Source organism: Notothenia rossii (assembly GCF_949606895.1).
Source record: "Notothenia rossii genome assembly, chromosome: 7".
In the NCBI taxonomy this organism is placed as follows: domain Eukaryota; kingdom Metazoa; phylum Chordata; class Actinopteri; order Perciformes; family Nototheniidae; genus Notothenia; species Notothenia rossii.
The window spans coordinates 63,378,580-63,404,600 of record NC_136905.1 but is presented as its reverse complement, the minus strand read 5'-3'; the positions used below and the strand labels follow the sequence as shown (position 1 = coordinate 63,404,600).

The 26,021-nt window shown below is 40.4% G+C and overlaps 1 protein-coding gene across 2 annotated transcripts in view; it reads right to left on the bottom strand.

Annotated features, from left to right (window-relative positions):
• Positions 1-26,021, bottom strand: part of babam2 (BRISC and BRCA1 A complex member 2) — a 97,177-nt gene that overhangs the window by 59,577 nt on the left and 11,579 nt on the right. For both annotated transcript variants that reach the window (XM_079640311.1, XM_079640312.1), the window contains exons 5-6: positions 5,129-5,323; positions 3,898-3,972 (exon numbers count right to left, since the gene is read on the bottom strand). In XM_079640311.1, the coding sequence (XP_079496437.1) occupies positions 3,898-3,972; positions 5,129-5,323 (270 nt within the window). The remainder of the gene's footprint in view (positions 1-3,897; positions 3,973-5,128; positions 5,324-26,021) is intronic.

The window sequence follows — 26,021 nt, the reverse complement described above, 5'->3', positions numbered from 1 at the left end:
ATTGTATAGTTTGCTGCAGCCCTACTTACAACCTTAAGGAATTGATATGTTAAGTTGACCATAGCAAACTAGAGTCAGTGTACTGCAACCATGGTAAAAGACCTAAGCGATATGAGCAAATATCCACTACAGTGGAAGGTCAAAGGCCAATGCTAAATGACAGGGTATGAGTAAAAGGGACTTCAAACGGGTGACAGCCCAGAGGTCAAGGTATGATCAAAGGATGAGACAGTAAAACGTTGCCCAAGAGGACGACGTGGCCTTTAAAGAAGAAAACTGCCAACATCCATCTGTGTGCATTTCACTGTCTTCCTTCATCCCCGCTCGCAGTGTCCTTCCCACTCTCTTCTTTTGACTATGACGGGATGCCCTCTTTGAAAAACAAAAAAACAAACGTGCATTTCCTCCCCCCTCCCCGAGGCTGGGCAGTGCATGCAGCAAGGTAAACATGTCCACTGTGGTGAGCTCAGACCACGCGGATGCTTCGCTCCAGGTAACAGTCGTCCTCCACAGCTCCGCGCCCACCAGCAACATCTCGCCATCCACTAGAAGCGCGGAGTAGCCCCGTGTCTGAACAGATTTCCGCTTCAGTGCCGAGCCTTCCCTTCCTCAAGCAAGGACATCCATGGATTAGATGAGGATGTTGATTCAAATCAGGGTCAACAGTCTGACCTCTACCTAGAGTACCTGGCTGATATTCTGTCTGAAAGCATCACTTTTTTTGTATGTGTGTTGACCGTTTTAAAAAAAAGAGCTGTTATTTAAAAGGTTATAACTCATTGGGAGGACTTGGTGGGCGTTATGAAAACAGCCCTGTGTTGTACTAAAGAAAAGGTCTAATAGCATTGAAATAATTACAAGACTCTGAATGCTTATTAGACATTCAAACAGTGCAAAAAGGTATACACAGCACATAACAAAACAAATAACAAGTAATTCAAACATAAACAAATACTAAATTAGTCAAACGTTCTAAGCTTGTTCATTTTTGTGAAATCTGGGTAAAAATGTTGGTTTTGTGGCCTTATGCTGAGAAAGAAGGACAAGTACAGCAAATGGTGCAATACAAAAATAAATGGTGCATGTCATTTTGCTAATTACCTAAAAAACTATATCCAGCACTGCAATGCATTTTAGGAAAATATAAACTTTTTTGCAGGGCAACACAGGTTCTTGCCACCGGAGTCACGTCAACATAATGCTCCCATTAAAATGAATTAGAATTACGCAGTAAACTGTGATCTTTTAATCAGCAGTTAAAATAAACACATGAATCTTTTAAATAAACATTTATTTACTAAGTAAGTAGATGTTCGCAAATGTGTACTGCAGTCATAGAATTTGAAGCAACAATCAGCAATCCTTCTGTTTTGTAGCCTGTTTTGACATGTTGTCGTGTTCTTACACTTATACAGAAATGTTGCTAATCTTCAGAATTAAACAAGTGTTGACCAACGTTCCCAAAAATAGGATTTTGTCCGTCTTAGTCTGTTAAAAATAAATGAAAAATAAATGTATATTAAATGCTTTCTTTTTACTGCTGTACTGGACTCACTGAACCTGGACTCCTGAACCCGGGTATGAACCAAACGGTTACACCCAATAATGTCAACTATTTGTTGAGTTACTGTTATCAAGTTGTGGACATTAATAACAATCTTATTGCCAGTTCGTCAATGGTTTGGCTTTTGAAAGTGAATGTGCTACAAGGATTTTTGCTGTTTTTAGTATATATCTTCATCATGAGTGATTTTAGAAGTCGTTTTGGGTTAAAGCGTCAGCTAAACTAAATGTAATGTTTCTAATAACCCCTCATTAATTATATAAAAGCAAGTATAAATGGTTCTTGTTCCTTTTACAACCTTTGTCATGGCACTAGTAAATTAATTTTACACAATATCAAGCTTGGTCTTCAGAGGCAGAGAACATTCCCTGCAAAACTGACGGGGCCAAGTGTGGCGAGCAAATTTGAGCAGAATACATAATCAACCACTGTAACAATTTGCATCATCTTCCTTAAATGCACATGTGATAATCACCAACACGTACACAAATGAGTCACTGCGACTTGATCCTGATGGGCCAGCTTCAGACATACAACGTGTATTTGTGGAAAAATGCATCAAGGCTGCAATCAAATCTGACCCTGTTTGTCAGATAATTTCTTTCTTATACAGTTCTGTAAAGGGTAGTGGCTTTGGTGTACAGAACATTCACTTCAGAGAGCCAATGAGCCTTCACGTTAATCAGCTCGGATAGATGCATTCTTGGTTGGTTGCGACATTGACCTACAGGCCGAGGATAACTGGTGAGGCAGAAAATGTGCGCAGTATTTTCTTTACACCCAATTCTATGTGTCATTTAACAAACTTAACATTGAATCTATAGGGTATGTATGCTTGCTCAGTCGGGGAGAACCGTAGCATTAATTGCACTTCAACTGCTCTACAACGGCATTGAATTACGGTAATGCAGTGCAGAAATGTGCAACGGACAAAAAGACCCGACCCCAGATAGCATCCTGGCTGACAGAAGTAATTGCGTGACAACTGTCAGGCTGAGAATCCAGGTCATCGGTTTGGTGTACAGTACATTTGTGTTCTTAGAGTCCGGCCTATGCTGCATAATCCCGTCTTTCTGCAATGCGTAGGAGGACAAGGTGTGGGCTGATGTTCATTACTTTCCTCTCTGCGAGTCGATACATCTTTCTTTAGTCTTCAAGTGCTCCCATGGGGATACTATGTATACCCCAAGCTGCCAAATACGGCATAATACTGCGAGAGTGTGTGCAGCAAAGAACATGATATGATTAGGGTGACAGAAACATACATCCACATCCAAGACTTTGTCGCAAATAGAAATCAGTAAATATTACAGAGAGTTCTTCTTTGACAACACTGTGTCAATGGCTACACTGCTTGCACCACCCACGGGTAAAAGGTGTCAGTATGTCTGCTTATTTTTCAAAGCCATTGCAAAGAAATCTCCAGGAAGTGACAGCACAAAAAAAAAAATTTCATCCATAGAGCCCCCTTAGGGCTGAAACTTTCCTGCCTCAAGACATACAGGTAAAAAAAAGGAATATTCTATCATGACCATAACTTTTGTTATTGGATGGGTCCACTCTGAGAGACTGAGTGCTGCAGGTCTGAGAAACATGGTGACAGAGGCTGATGTGAGGCTGACGATGGTTGCCGTATCCCTTATGTTTACCATCATTTTCCTTTCACAAACAAGAGGCCAGGCTGGAAAAGGCCAGAGAGCCGGGGCCTGCAGCAAACAGGCAGTGGAAGATGGAGGGGGGGTTGACAGAGAGTGAAAAGAGTACTAGAGATGAGGGGGAGAGTGAGAGAAGGGAAAGCCAATCGCTGATGAGAGGGAGAGAGAGAGAGAGAGAGAGAGAGAGAGAGAGAGAGAGAGAGAGAGAGAGAGAGTGTGTGTGTGTGTGTGTGTGTGTGTGTGTGTGTGTGTGTGTGTGTGTGTGTGTGTGTGTTTGGGCTAAGCTGCCTCCAGACACCGCGCGGCTCAGAGCAGATCGAGAGTGACGGCTTGCTGATTAGTCAACTCACAGCCCCCAAGACTGGAGTCTGCATACACACACACACATACTTGCATACACTCAATTGCATTGCAGTTCATTTAAATAAAGCCTGCTATAATCATTGCACACATCAAAAAACAAACAGCATATGGACACAAATACATGCGAACATATGGGAAAGGAAAGTACAGAACGTAAACAGAAGGACCCTCATTATATCTAAAGGAAGTGACAAAATGTACTTTGAAAATAAAAGTCTACAGCCCTGCAGGCAGGTCTGCAATGTGTAGAAGCAGGAAGTAGGTGGGTACTTTATTAAAGAGTCAAAATCTGTATGGGGTTTGGAGGGTAGTTACCTTAAGGAGATAGACAGGGATGTTGCTGAAGTCCACAGGCAGCTTGAGAAGGAAACGGGCTGAAAACTCTCCCGTCTGGAGAACAAGACACAGAGGCAAAACCCTTTCAAATCAGTTACAACAATAAAGAGTTTTGTTGTCACAAAATAAATATGTGTGTACATGCACATTACAGTCTGCAGATGGAATTATTATCAACTAGAACTACTGCCTTGCTGTAGCTAACCAGTGAAGTTAACAGTCATTTGTGTACAAAATGTCACAGTGACTTTGACCTTTGAACATCAAATTGTAAACAGCTCATCCTTGAGTCAAAGTGGACATTGGTTCGATATTTGAATAAAAAAACCTCAAGGTCTATTGTCTAGCTAATGGGACCGACTTTTGGTCACAGTGGGCTAGGCATTGACCACTACACTTCACATGCAGATCTTAGATGGTCAGAGTAAGATGTGTTCTGTGTGAGCGTCATCTGTCATGACAACACACTGTCATAGTGTGTTTAAAACCGCCTGAAGAATAAAAAAGATCTTACCTTACCTTCATTTCTTACTGTGACATATTAAGCAAGAATAGTACATCTGGTTGCCATTAGTTTGGGTAATTACCACTTTCTTTAGAAGTATCAACAAATACTAACTATGATGTTTTAAGTATTATAAAGTTAGAGAGATTAAAAGGTTAGCTTTCTTTAATAACATGCAACAATTGTTTGCAGTAGGATGTTCCAAATCCTATATAAAACTTACATTTTAGACACACAATTAGATTACACACAGACACACAACTTGATAGCACAATAGTCTTAACATCATGTGCCATGAGGCTGCATATTAGGACTGAAAAAAATGAATTTTCCAAATCCAAAACGCATGATTCTGATTTGTCTGACACAAGTTATTTTGAAAAATCAAAGAGGAATTAGCTACAGTATTTGCCACGGACATGTGAATGAAATTATGATTCAAGGTTAGATTCTATAAATAGTGGGGGGGGTTTTAATGGTGGAATGGAGAAGAAAATCAAGCCTTGCTCATGTCATTCCATCTTATCTTAACATTTAACAATTAAAGTATTTATTTTCTCAACTCAAGATAGACCAAGCTATAGGAATAACATGAGGAACTGTCCTCTGTGTATTTTCTGAAACCAACACCTTATCCTGAGTTTTGTAAAATCTAAGACATCACAAAAAGGAAGTAATTTCAACAGTTAGTCAACCGTTGCCTACCCAGCTGTTCTTGCGTCCGGCGTAAATCTCCATGTTGCGGCCATAGTTGGGATCTTCCAGCAGACTATCGTACTCAAAGAGTAGCCGGGAGCTTTCACGAAGACGTTGGCATTGATAGTGATGGTATTGCTGGATTAGCTCCTTCACCAGCTGGAGCAAACACTCTGGGTTCCCAGCATCCCATTGGACCAAGTGCTGAGAAAGACACCAGATAGGAGGCATTAGAACAGACGTAACACATGACATTAATGATCTTTTTAAATGGTAAATGGACTGCATTTAAAGAGTGCTCTTCCAGTCTTTATGATACCTCAAAGTGCTTCTACATATACAAGTCAGCATTCACCGATTCATTCAGAGGCAGACACTGCTATACAAGATGCCACCTGCTCAAGGGATTGAACCGTCAACCTTCCAGTAGACAGACCAGCACACTACCTCATAGCCACAGTCGCCCCCAATCATGTTAACAACATATTAGGATGTTAAATCAATACACTATTAAAGTAATACCCGTAAGAAAATTAAATGAAAGGTAGCCTTAATGGCATCTAATCCCTATGTCAGAATATTTGCCAAGAAATCTTAAAAACTAAGATTTCAATACAGCCTTAACCATATACAGGGTTCTATGGCTTGAGTAAAAACTGCACTATAGTTTTTTTTTTACCACGTTTTGTGTTGCAGACTTAATGACTAAAAGGGGACAACAATTTGTTTTAATTAGTGCAATACTGAGTGGACCATTGCAGACAGCAGACGCTACACAGGCTGCAACGCAATCGCTTTGGGCAATTTTGCACCGTCATTGTAGGTCCACTAAAAGTGCTTGTGTTGCCACTAACTCAGATGCTATTTTAAATATCCCACAGAGAAATTAACCCTTTGTCTTTGCCTTTTGGCTTTGTCCTTTCCCTTGCAGCAGGAAGATAATGGTGTAAACTTGAGTGAGAGTTAGAGAAATAAGTACTGGTATGGTCAGAGTTTGTGATGTTCAAGTACAGAAAAAGTCTTGCTAAGTGTTATCCAAGTCTTATTCTTTCAATAATGGACCAAAACCAAAACTGGTTCTCCTGGTAACTCAGAGACAAAAACATGGAAAAATAGGGTCAAAATTGAAAGTCCAAAGTTACTTTTACAAATTTCAAGTTAGTAAATGGTCAAATCCTGATAAAAAACACTAGTCGAAGGGAACATTTGTAACATTATGGATGACCAACTGTCTTTACTATGACTTAATTTGTTTCCAGGATTAGAAATAGGTATACGGCACTCAAACAGGAAGTCTGAATTCACTTTACAAATACACACGGATATATAATTACCTTTAAAGAGCTTATCATTTTGAACAACCCATTAAGATTATGAAAGACCCTCGAGACAAGAATGTGTTGGGAATTAATAAATAGTATTAGCAGAGTAGGTAGAATATGTGCTAGACTAGAAGTAGGTACATTGAGGAAGAACATGGTAGAGATAAAAGGATTTTGCATGAAAGGGAACAAAACGCCACCAAAATAGCCTATTCCTGACTTCCCATTACCAGATCCAAAGGGAAGGGTTGTGCTGCAGGATTTCCTGTTTCCACAGAGATTTGAAATGAAATGGAAAATGATTGAGCCTGAACTGAAACTTTCCTGAAGTCTGTTGCCATACTAATTGATAGCTATAGATTGTTGACATGGACAAATATTTGAGCTCATTATTTAATGTATTGTGTAATGTCTAAAGGCTCCATGGTGAACACATTTTTTTCTTCCCTCAATCTCAATTTCTGAAATCACCAAATGCCTTCAACCTACTTACTGAGGCCAGAGACCAATATGGAAATATACAGGACGCAACTCCAATCATATTTAACCACCTGTCATATATCAGTAAGCAGAACAGACCACATGTGACTACTGGGCTTACTCTACCGAACAGGTTTTTACCCTCTTAAGGGAAACCCGACCGTTGATGCGCAAGGAATCAAATGCTTATAATTAATGCAAACATCACTGTGCAAAAATAAATTGGAGGAAACATGTCGGGTCTAATAAAGACAAATGGAATGCTGAGCTCTTGGGAAAAAATGCTTCGAAAGCTTGTTAATGGGGAAGTACGGCACGCAAAGGTAAAAAACAAGTTTAAAAACCGTCTTATTAAGTTTGCTAAAGTGCTAGGACTTTAATTGATACTAAACCGGAAATATTGTGCTTGTTAATTAAAAAAGATTTGTGCGGCTTGGAGTAAATGGCACGTTGAATAAATGGCACTTCCCATCTTTTTACACAAACACTATTTTTTCAAATTGACATGGTGTAGATGGAAAATATTTGAGAATAAAAGAAAAACAAGGTTTGTAACTAGTTAACTGTGTTCTTTGGCCATGATGTATGTCTCTGCTCCCCTGAGTCCTTAACATTGAAAGTGTTTCCTTTCCCCACTCATCATGAAAGTGAAATATCAATCTGTTCTACCCACCGACTGAAATGCCAAAATCAATGTGAAACTATAGTTCATTATCGTTTCACTCTGCCTTGCTGAGGCAATCAAGATAATTAAATAGAGTTCAATCTTAATGATGAGCAACTCAGAAAAGAGAGCCATTTTGGTGGGTAGCGAGTGGGAGGGAGGGTTAATAGGTGCTGAAAATACTGTAACTATAAATACCCATTACATGGAGGTGTCAAGTCAGAAAGCAGGATGTCTTTGACTTGCATTAGCTTGTCTCCCTGACTGTCTGTCTCTTTGTTTTGCCCGTCTGCCCGTCTGTCTGGAATTCCATATCAGCTCCGAAAGATGGAGAAAGCTTCCATTGTTTTAAAGCGACCCAGACCAAACCCACACCCTCTTGCCATGGAAGAGAGGGGGGGAAGGCGAAAGAAGGCCAGGCTAAACAGAGACAGTGACCTCACCGTCCTCATCCACCAGTAGTTACCAGCAATGCCGGGATTCCCGAAATGAGGGGGCGATGCAAACAAGGATGGGCATTGTCCAAAAGAGGCAGTCAGCACTCCGGGGCAGGGGCGAGCTGAAACTGAGGAGAGTCTGAGGAAGTGCTGTGTCAGGATTGTGACATAGCGTATCAGTGAAACTGCACTGAGGAGGGTAGGCAGGGTGGAGGGATCCAAAGTGGAAGAGGGGGGAAGAAAACAAGCTGTAAAGCTCAGGAAAGTAGGCCAAGGCCAATGATAACAGGCTTGAGACTCCATTGAAACTGTAATAATGACACAGTAAACAAAACAGAACTTTATAATAAAATACTTGAGGAGAGCTGCTGTACTATATTAATGCCCAAATGATACAGTTCAGATACCTGCCATGGTAGTTTTGTTTTCCATAGGACTACTGTTGTTCTGAAAAAGCAACAAGAAATGGCCCAGTATGTACGGACAGGATTGCAGGAGAAACACTCCCTCAGTAATTACAGTTAAGGTTTCCTCAAGCTCAGTAGTTAACCTCAGCTGCACCAGAGTTACTTTCTAGCCAATGACAGAGGAGCTGAGCTTGTAGTGGGTGACTTCCAGGTGAAGCGAGGTGATGCAGAAAGAAAGCTAGGTAGACTCAAGCTAATATAAATCCGGACTTTTAACATTACGTTCTATGTAAACCCTAAGCCTTTTTCTACAAGTCCATTTGTTATATCAAAAAGATTAAAGCAAATTTTTACGTACCGTATCCGCAAGAATGCAAATATCCCCTATGGTTACGCACGACATACATTTTCGTAATCAGAGAATGTATGCAAAGACTTCGTGCCAACGTTGGTATCAACGTATCAGAAGCTTGAACCAAATGTTATGAAATGTAATGTGTAGCAAATGACAGGGTATTTTATTAAATAGTTGTCATCACATTGTACCAAAAACTAAACATGTTAAACTCTTGGTAGCATTAGTTTAACAGTCAGAATGAGAAGGATTTGACTTCTGTTAACCATTACTGATTAAAATGTAATCTATAGTTGGGTAATTTGACCCCGGACCAAATTGATGTACTGACAGACCCACGAACAACATTGCCGTCCCTATTGTTGAAAAAACTCAGGTATGGCAGATAACAGGAAATGGTACTGGTTTACATATATAATACTGAATGTTCTGACTTTATGTTAACAAGGTAGCACTTGAATGCTGCATGAAGACATTGGTCGAACATAGAGGGAGAGAAGCACTGAGCAAAAAAGCAATGTCCGTGTGCTGCGGCGTGTGCGTGTTTGTGTGTAGACATGAGAGTCTGTACAGACTCTTCACCGAATTGATTTTATACGCTCTGCTGAAGGCTGTGTGTGCCAAAACAAATCTATGTGTTTTTTTCATGAATAGGATAAGCCCTGCGGAAAATGTACAGATTTGATACATAGAAAAAACAAAAGATGCAATAATCAAAATCTCGACTATATGAGAGCTTGAGATTTAACATTTGATGAAATTAACAGAAAAATTATCTAAATACCTTCTAGTGCACGCTGTATAGAAGGAACATTTTTCAACGGGCTCTCTCCACAGGGGGTAAATATCATAACCTTCAACAATACTCGCTGGTTTAATCTGGACCTCATAATCCAATTATTTTGACAACGCACTGGCTAAACCTGTGTCAAGTGAATAAGCCTTAACTTGGCTTATGATAAAAACCTGTCACCTCTAATACGTAAATCACTGATACCTTGCTTTTTGAAAATAGCACATATCTTTAAGAAGGAATGTATAATCGTATTACATTATGATATTAGGATTTGATTCAATATCAATGTTGAAAAACTGCATATTAAGAATATATTGGATTACCAATCCCATTTAGCATTTTGGGTATTTATGTAGGAGTGTGTCCAAGCCAATGTGAAAGACACAGTGAAAAAGCAAAGCTGGTTGAAATAAAGATTAAAGAATATAAGCCATTTCAAACAAAACATATGTTCTTTCTGCTTATCGATTCATTTACATATTTTCTAATTAGACAGCAGAACTGGTCGTTCACCGTTATAGGGTTGAAGGAAAAGAAATAAAGAAAATAGTTTTTGATAAATAAATATTAAAGAGGATGAGCAGTATAGTTCACAAATAAGCTTATTATGTGTAGTTGAATTATTGTGCTCCTGATAAAAGGCCAGTAACATTGTTTTAGAATGATTAAAATCATGCAAAATAAGTCTAAAATGGGCGGGGAAATGAAATCCCGTCAATTCAATAAATGTAATCCTTAACAAAATAGTTAGAATGGTATGGGGTTGGCAGTCTCAGGTAGGGGACTTGATAAGGACTTGCATTGCGTATTATTTGTTCAGCTATTCAAAGCACTTTGCCATGCCTGTTTTGTGCCATTTCCCCTACCAGGCAGGGATGTTCCGCTTCAAGATACTCTTAACAGTGCAGGAGTAAGTGTTCCTTTATATTTTATGGGATGCATATCATTTTTTCAAGCATCTGCGGTGAAACAGTCTTCCCTTTCACTCGATTAAAAGGCTACAGTGATGCTAGCAATGCCGTGAGCCAACTGCAAACATCAGCAAGCCAAAGTGCTAACACTTACAATGCGAACATCTTGATGTTTAATAGTTACAAATGTTAATCTTGTTTATTGTTTGAGAATGACGATATCTGACAATAATCACTAGACGTCAGAGATGTTCACAAGTCTTTTTTTGCAAGTCCAAGTCAAGTCTCAAGTCTTTGGTCACGAGTCCAAGTCAAGTCTCAAGTCTTTGTGGGGTGAGACTTGATCAAGTCTCAAGTCTTTGGTCACAAGTCCAAGTCAAGTCTCAAATCTCTAAAAAATAAAAGTCTCATGTCTCTTCTGGTTGTAATAAGCCTTCTATTGTCTGCTGCTATCCAGTCTGTTAAGAATACTGCACAGCTATATCTAAGAAATTCAAATCATTTACTGTATTATTATCACTCCTATATCTATTAGCATACAGTATTCAGTACTGATTAGTTGTTTGTTATATGATCACTTTAAACAGGCTATTGCAATGCAATATGAGGAAAAACATCACACTTTAGCTAAATGCAAACAAGTGTGACAAGCAAACATTCAGTCATCTTTTCAAATATTCAGTTACAAAGCTAGTAGCAAGCTAAGTTAACATTACATAGCCGATGCTGAGCTAAACATGTTTGCTAACCATCCATATGCACTAATGTGACTGACCTCTCCGGGTGAGTTTTCAAGTGGCTGATGAAATTTGACGTTGTTGCACCAGCATCCTTGATTTTAATATTGCAGACTTTGCAGTGTGTGCTCCATTTGTTGGTGCCGCCGGCGTTTTGTTCGAAGTTTTTACAGTTGATCCTAATTACAAGCGGTACAGCTGCAGGTGTGCCGCGGGTCGCCATGTAGTTACCATGAGGTAGTGTCAGAAGCGCGCACCTGTGTAATGAGGTTACCATGGTTAACATGAAAAAAAGGAAGGACGCCCGTCAGACGTTTCAGAGTTTCCTCCATGTTAATACGCCAAAAATAGAAAACACAATGATTGTTCATGAGTCCCAAAACACGAGTCCAAGTCGAGTCCGAAGTCTTTTGAGCAGGAGTCCAAGTCAAGTCTGAAGTCTCTGTGTGTGCGACTTAAGTGCTCGAGTCCCCATCTCTGCTAGACGTTAAGTATAGCTAAGGCTGATGTGAATTTCGTGATAAAGTATTGGATGAATTGATACATTCTGGGTGTTTCTCAATGTTGAGGAAGGTTCCTCCAGAACCACTATTTCAAGGATGCAACGTCATCGAGTCCCGCCGAAGGAATGTTCCAATGTCCAGGATCCTTGGAATTCTACCGAGGTCGGCGTCCTTTGTTGCGGGAAATTTTGAGGCTGCACATGTATATCCTCCGTGGTCTTAAAATCCCCACAATGCTTTGCGCACGGACCAATTTCCAACATTTTGGCGGAAATCGCGCTCCATTTAAGGCGGGCCTCGCATATGATGCACACCTGCACACCTGTTAGCCTGTTCCACCATTCTTCTATTTCCGAGGCTAGGAAGGATTCTTGCCTTGTTTCGGTGGAAGGATCTGACTCGGAATACATGTCCTACCAAGGAAGCGTCCTCAACATTGAGAAACACCCTTTGACTTCATGATAAATACCCAGAGGATTACCAAACTCGTATTATGTATCGTCGAGGGCAGTGGTTCTCAACTGGTGGGTAGTCGGGGAGTGATAGATTTATTTATTTTCTTCTCAGAGTGTACCAGAATACGTAGTTTACATGTTAGTATTTCTAAAAATCTCCTGGGGGACAATCCCCCCATACCCCCCTTCTGGGGTTGGGTTTTCAGCATGTGTGCCTTTTTATGTTATACAGTTCAGCTTTGATTCCATCATTTCATTAAACCTTTGTCAAAAGCATTCTTTAGTTCTGTGAAGGGATATAAGCACTGTACTTCACTTTTATTGATATTGTATGCTGAAAAGCGTATATATTAGAGCACCATTTTTTGTTGAATAGATTTGAGTGGTTCATCATTTCGGGTCACGATTTATTGACAAAGGAAAAAGTGGGTCCCAAGGCCTGACCAGTTGAGAACCACTGCTCTAGGGAACTCTAATATCTGTTGCATATATTAAGGTTGGCTCTTTTCTGAGAGGAACATAAATGGAACCAATATTTCATGGCAATCCATTAAAATGTTTTCAAATAATTGGACCAAAAATGTCACCTTGCTGGTGGCGATGGAGAAAAAGATCAGAGGATCATCACAGTTGTTACAAGTTATCCTACTGGGACCCTGAATGTCTGGAGAACTGAAACTATATAATATATCTATATATACATGTATATTTCGGACAGATCTACATACTGAAAAGAATAGAGCCACACCATTGGCATTGCAGAAAACACAATACCATAAAGTATTGTTGGATAGAGACAAAACTACTCTAGTTAAATGAGTGACTTATAGAGAACCGCAGTGACGCGTCATAAAACCCGGAAGTAAACTTCTTCCGGTTCCTTCATCAAAAACCAATGCAATTTCTCCATAGGATTTTGGAAAATAGCTCGAAATAAGGTCTGTGGTTGACACACATTTAAGAGAGGGATCTCGTTTTGTTCAACCGGATAATCTCCACATGTCAACCCCACTTTTATAATTTTTGAATCATAAATCTAGTCGCCAGAAGCAAAATGCTAACGTTATGCTATAGACGAACTACAAGCTAGTACAGCAGCAGGGTCGCACGACTTCAACGTCACGCCAACTTAAGATCGTTTCAACTGACTTGCACTGAAACTGCACTTTGAAAACTTTAAATATATTAACATTTTAAACTGTATACCCCGGTTATCTAGGCCCGTTTTGTTTAATCTATACCACGTTTATCTAGGCCCTTTTTGTTTTAGGTATACATGTCACCAGTGTTGGGACTAACGCGTTACAAAGTAACGCGTTACTGTAACGCCGTTATTTTTGGCAGTAACTAGTACTCTAACGCGTTATTTTTTTAATTCAGTAACTCAGTTACCGTTACTACATGGTGCTTTACTCCGTTATTTTTTTTATATAGTCTCGGCTCCCAGACGTTGGTGAGCGGCGCCAACAGCGAGGCGAACAGAGATGAGAACTGTCCTTAAGTACAGTCCTTGAGTAAATGTACTTAGATACTTCCTGTGTCACATGCGGAGACGCTTTGTGGGCGTGTTTGTGTTTAGTTAGCCTACTAACAATACTATCATGGCGACGGCGGAGCACAAGTCGAGTTTCTCCGCATGGAGATATGCTCACTATTTTACTTTTCTCGAGCATAAAGAAAATAATGTGTTAGTTAAGTGTAAGTTGTGTCTTGGCGGGTCAAAGATCCTATCTACTGCTCAAAACAGCAATTCCAATCTGTTAAAACATCTGCAAAAACAACATGCTGGGACGAAGCTATTAGTTAAGACCACAGACCCAGAGCCATCCGACGCCACCCCACCTCCACCTCCACCCAAGCAACAGCGGCTGGATTTCAACCGAGGGACTGCTAGTCAGGTGAAAGTGGATAAAGCCATTGCACGGTATGTTGTTGAACACGTGCAGGCTATTTCTACAGTGGAGTCACCCGCTTTCAGGGAGCTAGTAAGCATGATACCATGTCCGGGCGGCACACGGCATATGGGACGCAAAACGTTTTCCAACTACCTGGAGAAAGAATATACCAAAATGGATAGCGAGCTAAAGAAAACATTTGAGGGGCTGGAATACATCTCGACCACCGCAGACATTTGGTCTGTCCACAACAGAAGCTTCCTCGGGATAACATCTCACTGGATAAACCCAAACACTTTACAACGCCAGAAAGCTGCGTTGGCCTGTAAAAGGATAAAGGGTAGGCACACGTACGATCTTATTGCTAGTGAGATTGAACACATTCACTCTTTGTATGGAGTGTCAACAAAAGTTACCTCCACGGTTACTGATAACGGCTCTAACTTTGTGAAAGCCTTTGCCATGTATCAACCGGAATCGCTCTCTGACGACGATAAATTGGCACTTTGAAACATATCTTTGTTTTTGTATAGACCACATTGCTTAGCAGAGTTCAGTGATGCAAATGCATGTCAAGTTGATCAACAGATTGTATTATTCTCCAATGCAATAACAGTACTTAAATGAAGGCTATAAGGGCATTAATGGGAGCTTCTTTTTTTTGGGAGCCCTTTTTTTAAGTAACTAAAACGTTACTTTTCACAGTAACGCATTACTTTTTGGTGTAAGTAATCAGTAAAGTAACTGAGTTACTTTTGAAATGAAGTAACTAGTAATGTAACTAGTTACTGGTTTTCAGTAACTAGCACAACACTGCATGTCACACTGTGGGAAACGATATTTCGATATTTCTGGATGTATAACACATGTAGAATTTTTGACAATAAAGCTGACTTTGACTTTCGCGCGCTTGCATATTTTAACAAAGCTTTTCATTTTAGCCACACTGAATTTAACTAGAAGTCATGGCTGTGTCAATTACCAGTCTGATATCGTTTTACAAAGATGACAAGAAGAGTGTAGATAGGAGAGAACCACTACAAATCAGGACACGTAAAACAGTGCAGCCTAGATGAAGGTGTGCTTACCGGTGTTGTCAGGGCTAGCATGAGGGACAAGGTTTATAGTGTCGGTGAGTAGTGATAGCAAGAGTACCGTTAACCTAGGGTTAATTTATTCAAATTAATTCCCATCAACAAATCCATTTCATGGGTCACATGAATTCTTTATTAGGCAAGGCAAGTTTATTTATATAGCACTTTTCAACACAAGGCAATTCAAAGTGCTTTACAAAAAATGAAAGACATTAAGAAAATGGCATTTAAAATCTGTCATTAAAAAGAAAAGCTAATAAAAGAAACATTAAAAGAAAAAATACATGGATAAAAGTTACAGTGCAGTCTAAGATATGAATAGTTCAATTAAAAGCAGTGACAAAAAGAAAAGTCTTCAGCCTGGATTTAAAAGTAGTAAGAGTTGCAGCGGACCTGCAGGTTTCTGGAAGTTTGTTCCAGATAATTGGAGCATAATAACTAAACGCTGCTTTACCATGTTTAGTTCTGACTCTGGGGACAGAAAGCTGACCAGTCCCTGAAGACCTGAGAGATCTGGATGGTTCATCATTTAGCAGGAGGTCAGAAATGTATCTTGGGCCTAAACCATTCAGTGCTTTATAAACTAGCAGCAGTATTTTGAAATATATTCTTTGACACACAGGAAGCCAGTGTAAAGACTTCAGAACAGGAGTGATGTGATCCACTTTCTTAGTGTTAGTGAGGACTCGAGCAGCGGCGTTCTGAATCAGCGGAAGCTTTCTAATAGATTTTTTAGTGAGACCTGTGAAGACACCATTGCAGTAGTCCAGTCTACTGAAGATAAAAGCATGGACAAGTTTTTCCAAATCCTGCTGTGACATTAGTCTTTTAATCCTAGATATGTTCTTTAGGTGATAGTAGGCTGATTTAATAACTGTTTTAATGTGACTGTTGAAACTCAGGTCAGAGTCCATGACTACACCTAGATTTCTGGCTTTATCTGTTGTTTTGAACATTGCAGACTGAAGCTCAGCGCTAACTTTTAAACATCCTGCCTTGGCTCCAAAAACCATTATCTCAGTTTTATCTTTGTTTAATTGGAGAAAGTTCTGACACATCCGTTCATTGATTTGTTCAATGCACTTACTCAGTGTTTGAATTGGAGCATAGTCTCCTGGTAAAATGGTTACGTAAATGTGTGTGTCATCCGCATAGATATGGTAACTTATTTAGTTGTTCTTCATTATCTGAGCCAGTGGTAGCATGTAGACGTTAAAGAGAAGAGGCCCCAAGATTACAAATATTACACACCAGAAAACACAGAAATATCCATGAAATAAACATACAGTAGGCTATAAACAATTAAAGGGATAATTGGGAAGGCATTACAAATGTAAATATATTTTAAATAATAAAACAATCCCACAACCACAGGTATCTACAGGAGAAGAGGGAATTCTCCCGACAAAATGTGAATGCCCATGTGGAGAATGGAAATGCAGTCATGCGGCTGCATGAGCCATCTTTGCCATCCACAATTTCAGCTGCACTGACAACCCCTGTCAGTGGAAGAAGCCAAAGGCAGCTAAACGTATGCATTCGGTGGAGGAGCTATTTCCTCCAACCAATAACTCATTCAACCCGCTGACCAGAGAGCCCACCTCTGAAGATCGTGACTGGCTGAGGGACAGACTCAGGGGCAGGTTCTCAAGAATTTCTTGGCTTCTCTTACCCGAGCCAGAAGAGGAACACTACAGCTTGGAAACACTTACTGTTCCTGAAATTATCAAATCTGTTGGGCATCAGGGACCTGAGGCAATTGTGGCAAGCATGGCATTGTCTGAAGAGCAACAGAGGGCAATTCAGGTGGCTACCACTGGTCAGCGAACCAACCCAAACTGGCATTTGTACAGGAAAGGAAGGTTGACTGCCAGCAACTTTGGAGCTGTCCTGAGGTCAAAGCGTGTGACTGCTTCCTTTATTGCTAGGGTGCTAGGGCAACAACAGGCCCTTGATGGTATTTTGTCTGTACAGTGGGGGACTATGAATGAATGTGAGGGCGTCAGGGCATTCACCACTGCAACCCAGATGCAGGTCCATGAGTCAGATTTGTGGCTCTCCCAATCAGGATTGTTGGAGGCATCTCCAGATGGTCTGGTAGGGTCTTCCGCTGTACTGGAGGTAAAGTGTCCCTTACAGAGCCAGGGAAATGACAATTAGTGAAGCATTGCAAATCAAGGGCTTCTGTTTCAGTAAGGAAGGAGAAACATTCAGCCTGCGTGAGGAACATCCTTACTGGCACCAAGTGCAAGGTCAGCTTCACCTCACTGCAAGAAAGAAGAAGAAATTAAAAAATTGTGAATCGTTTTTAATTTACATTTACTCGCCTTTGCAATGTTGTGGTTGTTAGAGTGTTAGGTTTCCTGTCAGCTCGTCTGTTGGGAAGATATAAAATATTAGTTTCATGGAAGTCACCCCGTCACATATAAGAGCATTAAGACATACAGTACATAGGCTAAAACAAAACATCTAAAGATATAACCTTGCACTTTGATAAGTCTCGTGAACATTTTCACTATTTTGACATTTTTATAGATCAAAATTGAACTAAAGAAATAAATGGTAGATTAATCCATATTGAAAATAGGTGTCAGCTGCTACACTAATTATAATAGTTATATTTCTTAATTAATTAAGATAAGATATTACTGTATTGATCCCAATTTGGGAAATGTTTGTGTTGCAGCAGCATAACAAGAAAAACAAAATATAAGTTATTATATATACAAAAGTATGTGAGGGATGGGATATTAAATTGAATATAAATGTAAAATGTACATGTGATTTTACATCCAAGAGAAGCTATGGAGCAGAGAGTTCTCTGCCAGCCAGAGGTGATTTGTTATTAGTTCAATATGTCAAACTGATTTCCCTGACTACAATCTTTAGTTACATGGTGAAACGTTGTGCTGCTTGTACTAATAAGACTTATCATATAAGCCACACAGGTTTTAATAGGATGTATTCATTATTTTTACTTATGTTGCGGTCTTTTCAGCAGCACCATCTCTAAAACGGCGATACAGTCACTACCCATCATTTACATTTCACCGTGACATGGACAAAAATGTAGCGTCAGCTTACCTCATGGCACGAATCCAGACTCTCCTTTGGAAAACATTGGCCGGGAAACGATAGAACAAGCACGTTTCATGCGAAGACCTGTGGCTGCAACCCGGAGCAAAGCAACAAACCATTGCGTAGCTAACTAGTAGCGCTAGCTTTAGCTAACGTTAGCTAACGAAAAAAACTGCCGAGTAAAATTGGAAAACACTGGTAATTAATTATTCTATAATTTGTAAAACTACGGTGTTAAAAACGACAATTTCAAAAATACAGATTATAATGGTCAGATATAGATATACAGATACTAAAGATAGGCATGTACTTGCTTTCAAGCAGAACACAGGGGAAAACAAACTTAGCGGGAGTGTTTACGTGTTAGGCGTAATGACGTACAACGGCCTCGACAATTTCTGTAGTCCTATTCAGCCACTCGGTAACAACCATCGTTTTTCAGACACGTAAACTCTTCAAAAATCACCAGTGGGGTCACTGCTGATGTATTTAAAGAGCAACTTGCAGGTTAGAGACACCAGTGAATAAATGTGTAGGAAAATGATGAATACACTAGATTTTCCCAAAAATATACAGAAATACACACTACAGTGACATCCTGCGTCGTTTTAGTAAGACATTTTCACTTCCGCATAAAAAAGCCTCCGCACTTGACCTCCCGCGTGTGACGTAACATGGGGGAAACAAGGGGGAGAGCGGCCGGTCTAACGTATGAATAAACATGGATCACAATGCTAGTTTTGACACAGAAGAGGTTGAAAATATATATTCGAATGCATATGATTATAATTATGAGCCTGCTAGGCGTCCAAGAGACCAGGAGCAGCCAAGGATTAGAAAAAATAACGGCCATCGGAGAGAAATGGAGCTTTGGTGTGTGGAGAACCAGTGGAGAACAGAGCAGCTGTCTTGGTGAGTGACCGGCGTTAGCATGTTAGCTAACGTCAGTCACATCACAACATTGTAAAGTTAGCAATCATATATCAGGCTCTAACTAAAGTAGTATTGATAATATAGTAACGTTACTGGCAGGACTGTTGATACTGATAACAGAAACGAATGCACAAGTATCAGCCGTATCTCGCGTTACCTAATGCAACTCCACACTACGGTGCTGACCAGAGGGGAGACGCGAGATACGGCTGATACTTGACGATCTGGCGGAGAAAGGTTGTGGAGCCTCCGTTGATATGCCGTTGTAAATGGCTTGATGGAAAGCAGGTGTGTAGTTGGGGAGGGTTGCAGCAGGTGAGTTGAGGTTGAGCCGGGAGCCAGGAGTGACAGCCACCACGCACACACAGACAACACAGACAGGGGGAAACAAACAAACACAAAGGAGACGGCTGAAGCAGTCTTACGGTGCCGTGTACCGGAGGGGAGAGAGAGCAGCGAAGGGGGGGGGGGGAGAGATGTAATACGGTTTCTTGATAAAGCTGTGGAGACTGAGTATGTGCTGCAGGGAGGTGGATGCACAACGCACCCAGGAACGAACGCTAGCTCCGGTCCTTTTCCCTTGAGGGAAACTGTGGACTCGATGTCCTGACAGGCTTGTGTTTGTGCAACCTGCACAAACACAAGCTCACCATGATTACAAATGGTGAAATGCAATGTAAAATTACCGAAAAAATACCAGCTCACTAAATCACAACCGCTCAAACCAACTACAAACTACTACCGCAGATTGGGCAGAGAACGAGTCCGAGAAAGTTAACTCCCCCATGTGACGTAATATGACGCGTTTGATGTATGACGTTAAAAAAAAGCAGTTTTTAGTAGCAGAGCTCAAAAAGGCTCATTTTCCTGCCCTTATGTCTTGTAAAACATATCAAATCCTGCATTAACATTTTTAATTGTAATTTTCAGGCAAGGTTAAGCATAAATGTAGTAAAAAAAAAAACCTGCAAGTTGCTCTTTAATGTCGTAGAACAAAACGTGATTCATCTCTTAAATTTGTGTCAACCACAGACCTTATTTCGAGCTATTTTCCAAAACCCTATGGAAAAAATGCATTGCTTTTTGACGAAAGAACCGGAAGTGCTAAAAATGCTAACTTACTTCCGGGTTTTTGGACGCGTCACTGCGGTTCTCTATAGACACTAATAGACATTTGTCATAAAGCAGTGATTCCTTTACGCTACAATTTAGGTGAGCCTGAAGTATTGTGAGTATGCTGCGGATAAGGGAAGAACTCAACAAAAACAGTGTTTTCCTTTAAGAACAAATTGTACACCTAATTTGGGCATCTTCACACTGAATAGACCCAAGTTGACAGAATTATGTCTTCCTGTGCCATCCGTCTGTACCATCTCCCATCCAATATTTATCTTAGGCCAATGAGAGAGGGACTGGCATCTGAAAATGCAAGATAATTATATAGGCCAAATGTGATTTTTATAGATGCTGGCAACCTGATCCAATAAATCGCTGTAGACTTGAAAGTGTTAGGCATTAAAGAAAAAAACTCCCAAGTATTAAATTAATCTCTGTTAGTCTCTAATTCAAGTGTGGGCTCACACCCTGTTTCGCCCCCGGAGAGTGCCAAGTCTAAGATCATGCTAAATTGCTCTTGTCATGTGTTTAAGACACTTGGCATTCTCAGCCCAATGTTTTTTTTTAACCGTGATTTGTGCTGTTGTGTCCAAAACACTACAACTTGTTGATAGAAAAAGCACTTTTCTGACTACTTTTGATGACTGTTATTATAGCCCATTATCAATCCAATGTTAGGAATGATCCTATACTCTCCCTTGGCTCTTATGTCTCTTGTTTCTTCCCATCCATCAGCTGGTGTTTAAGAATTGCCAAACTGCTTTGCACCAGATATCCTTGGTAGCAAACAAATAGCCGGCATACTAAAAGCATTCCCAGACCTGTCACAAAACCTTGCCAATAATACACTCCAATAAAAGTTGGAATGCATTATTCCCTGTAGCAGGAAGGAAGCAGGAGCAACAGTTGGTACACTATGCCCAGGTTGACATAATCCTGCTTTATGGGCAGTCGGAGGTCCATTGTTGCAACATTAACAGGGGACGAGCCGGAGCAGCAGATAGGAAGTGCTCACCAATACTTGGCATTCAGGAATGCCAGGGGGTAACGTGAAGTCGGGAATGTTTCCTTTTCCTAGTTGGAGTAGTGGGAGTTGTCCCGATATCTCAATTATAAACAATGTCTCATTGTCTGAAGCCATAACTTCTCCGAGGAGTCTTGGACTGGCAGTGGTTCAGTCAGTAGGGGCTTGGACTGGGAGCCGTAGGGTCGCCGGTTCAAGTCCCCGACCAGACCTAAAATAAGGAGTGTGGACTGCTACTTGGAGAGGTCCCAGTTCACGTCCTGCCCTGCCGTGGTGCCCTTGAGCAAGGCACCAGTTTTAATTGGTTTTGGACCTTTCAGTGGCTTCAAGTCATTGTGGATTTTGGTCTTTTCATTGATAGATTTTAGATGAGCTTTTAATTAACAACATTCCGCTTTAATTTGGCCTTTCAATTCTTCTTGTTGATACTTATAATTAATTATTTTAATGTAATTATTCTCTTGACTATTTTATCCCATTGTATTCCTTGGCATCTTATTTATCATGTACATCTGCTGCATGTTTGCTGATAGATTTGAACATTTACCTTGAATTTAATTTCTTGTTTCCTTTTTCTTGTTTGCCATTTCGCTAAAGCACTTTGAGCTGCATCCTGTGAATGAAAAGTGCTAAGCTCTAACTGTATCATTATTATCTACAAAAGTGGGATTTTTTTGTCCATTTTGGGTCACTAAAAGAAATAACACACAATTTCAGGTTAAAAATAGAAGGAAATTCAGGATTTGAACAGCAATAAAATGTCAAAGCAGGTCACTCCGACTCAAACAGTATGTTAGAAGGTTTAGAAGAACCTGGAGTGTAATTTAAAACATAAATAGAAACATCTATCATCACTTGACAAGCCTGGTGAAGTTGACATATTATAAAATAGGTATACAGTGGGGAAAAAAAGTATTTAGTCAGCCACCAATTGTGCAAGTTCTCCCACTTAAAAAGATGAGAGAGGCCTGTATTTTTCATCCTAGGTATGCCTCAACTATGAGAGACAAAATAAGAAAAAAAGAAATCCAGAAAATCATATTGTCTGATTTTTAAAGAATTTATTTGCAAATTATGGTGGAAAATAAGTATTTGGTCACCTACAAACAAGATTTCTGGCTCTCACAGACTGGTAACTTCTTCTTTAAGAGCCTCCTCTGTCCTCCACTTGTTAACTGTATTAATGGCACCTGTTTGAACTCGTTATCAGTTTAAAGACACCTGTCCACAACCTCAAACAGTCACACTCCAAACTCCACTATGGCCAAGACCAAAGAGCTGTCAAAGGACACCGGAAACAAAATTGTAGACCTGCACCAGGCTGGGAAGACTGAATCTGCAATAGGTAAGCAGCTTGGTGTGAAGAAATCAACTCTGGGAGCAATTATTAGAAAATGGAAGACATACAAGACCACTGATAATCTCCCTCGATCTGGGGCTCCACGCAAGATCTCACCCCGTGGGGTCAAAATGATCACAAGAACGGTGAGCAAAAATCCCAGAACCACACGGGGGGACCTAGTCAATGACCTGCAGAGAGCTGGGACCAAAGTAACAAAGGCTACCATCAGTAACATACTACGCCGCCAGGGACTCAAATCCTGCAGGGGACAGACGCGTCCCCCTGCTTAAGCCAGTACATGTCGAGGCCCGTCTGAAGTTTGCTAGAGAGCATTTAGATGATCCAGAAGAGGATTGGGAGAATGTCATATGGTCAGATGAAACCAAAATATAACTTTTTGGTAATAACTCAACCAGACGTGTGTGGAGGAGAAAGAATGCTGAGTTGCATCCAAAGAACACCATACCTACTGTGAAACATGGGGGTGGAAACATCATGCTTTGGGGCTGTTTTTCTGCAAAGGGACCAGGACGACTGATCCGTGTAAAGGAAAGAATGAATGGGGCCATGTATCGTGGGATTTTGAGTGACAAACTTCTTCCATCAGCAAGGGCATTGAAGATGAAACGTGGCTGGGTCTTCCAGCATGACAATGATCCCGAACACACTGCCCGGGCAACGAAGGAGTGGCTTCGTAAGAAGCATTTCAAGGTCCTGGAGTGGCCTAGCCAGTCTCCAGATCTCAACCCCATAGAAAATCTTTGGAGGGAGTTGAAAGTCCGTGTTGCCCAGCGACAGCCCCAAAACATCACTGCTCTAGAGGAGATCTGCATGGAGGAATGGGCCAAAATACCAGCAACAGTGTGTGAAAACCTTGTGAAAACTTACAGAAAACGTTTGACCTCTGTAATTGCCAACAAAGTGTATATAACAAAGTATTGAGATGAACTTTTGTTATTGACCAAATACTTATTTTCCACCATAATTTGCAAATAAAGTCTTTAAAAATCAGACAATGTGATTTCTGGATTTTTTTTTCTCATTTTGTCTCTCATAGTTGAGGTATACCTAGGATGAAAATTACAGGCCTCTCTCATCTTTTTAAGTGGGAGAACTTGCACAATTGGTGGCTGAATAAATACTTTTTTGCCCCACTGTATCCGTAGGCTGAACCCACCAGCAGTAACTATGTCCCACACAATTCAAAATGAGTGTTCCTTGTTCAAATCTATAAATTGCTCAGTTAATTAAACAAATTGAGGTAATGAATTGCTGCTCGGATGGGGGAACAGCACCAAACACCAACAAATTTACACTATGAAATAGAGACCATTGGTTTCTAGAATATACAGTGCAGCGTTGCTAGATAGAGTTGGCCTCTGCACCAAAGGGCAATAAGTGGAAACATGTTGATGTTGTATCTACAGAGGCCATCAGTGCTGGGTAACGCCTGTTCTTGGACGCATACAGACAGACTCAGAAAGATGCAAATCACTGGGGAACTCCCAAAAATGTTTAATGCCTGTAAGCATCAGTGGACAAGTGTAGACCAGACAAATGATACATTACAGACAAAGCAGGGGACAGAGGGGCCTGACAAATAGTAGTATTAGGTGAGTAAAAAGTAAGGTGCAATTGGAGAGAACTGTTCGTATGTGCTGCATACTTACTCCTATCTCATGCTAGAAGATAAAGAGTGTATTTCTTGTTCTTTGGGCGCAAGCCACTGTATAAATGAGGCATTACAAGTAAATGTACTGTTAAATATTACACAGTGCGGTTACTCCACATGTGACAAGTCTGTTCGAAGACAGCTAGAGGTTCACTTTAAATGCCTTGCATGTGATACAGTAAAATATAAATATAGATAATGTAGATTTGTTCAATGGATTCATTGCACATGCATTATATTTACTGGATTGAAAAAAACACCTATCATGGTCCTTTCTTGGCTATTTATATAGTTTAACTAACACATTGGTTATACCGTTTAATTAAAATGGGCCTAATGGTGCTCATTTTCAGGTTCTTATTTGTATTTTTCTCCTCTACTTTGACATGTCTCCCTGCTTTAATGTTCAGAAAGCTCTTTATTTTCCTTATACTGCCTGTGCTGCAGCACCTCTTTTCACCCTCTGTCTGAAACCAGAGCCCAGTCTGCTCTGATTGGTTAGCTGGCTAGCTCTGTTGAGATTGTTCAACCGCTCAGATATGTCCCACCACTTAGCATCATATATCACATACAATGTGTTGGAGGGCTAGCTAATTAAATATAGCCCTGAGTGAGTGTTACATAGTGATGTCACTATGTAACTAACAATTTTAGCCTTTGCAGACCATGTACTTGCACAAAACCTAAATAACACACTACAGGAAAGGAAATACCCCCCAAAACATAGGGCTTCTTTAACTGATCATATGTGATGTGTACAGTGTCTACAAAAAACTGGGAACATTGGATGGTAAACATTTTACTACCACACCACAATTACAAAATGTCAATACAAGCATAACTCCTAAAGGAAACAAAATCCTCATCATCCACTGAATAAGGGAAGAAAGAAATAACCACGTTATGCAACGACACATCTTCTACGTAAGGGATTTAAGTAATATTGCTCTCCTCCCTCCTTTCCTGCCTCTGTCATTTCCTCCTCTCTGCTCATTTTTCCAAGCAACTCGTGGGTAGTTGCTCTTTTGTATTCCTGTCACTAAGTTGGGTCAACTCCTCTCTGCTAGGCTTACGTTAAATGATCACTAGGCTGCAGGACTGACTGGAATAGGGTGTTGTCCCTGATAAGCATCTGGAAATTGTTATTCTGTCACGGTTTCAATAAGAAATTGGTGATGAATGGTTGCATACATTTATATGATTTTCCAATAGCTTTGGCGATGTGTCCTTATTTACTGAGTGGAACAAATGTAGTGTAAACATGCTTTCCTTCAATAAGACTATACTGGGCCTTTCAACCAACTTTAGTTCAGTTCCCATGGTAAAATCCACTTTGCCTGTTCTGTACTATTTATAACTTTTTTATATGTTCTCCGCAATTAAGGAATCTGTCACAAGTTGCCTTATAACTACCGACTGGAATCAATTAAATCTTCAGGTCGACAGCTATAAAAGTGTCAGAGTGGTTAAGTCATGATTACACGTAGGAAGGCAATCGCTAATCACTTTAAGATTTATTTCCATGTTAAAGTGAACAATGGCTCCCTGTCTACCCTGAATAAACCCATTAGCCCGGCACATGACTCTCCGCAGGCTATATAGATTCATGGAGCTAGTGCAAGTTAACATGAGTGACCAGTTCAAAGCAAGTCTTTGGATCTGCCATGGTGGCCAATTAGCT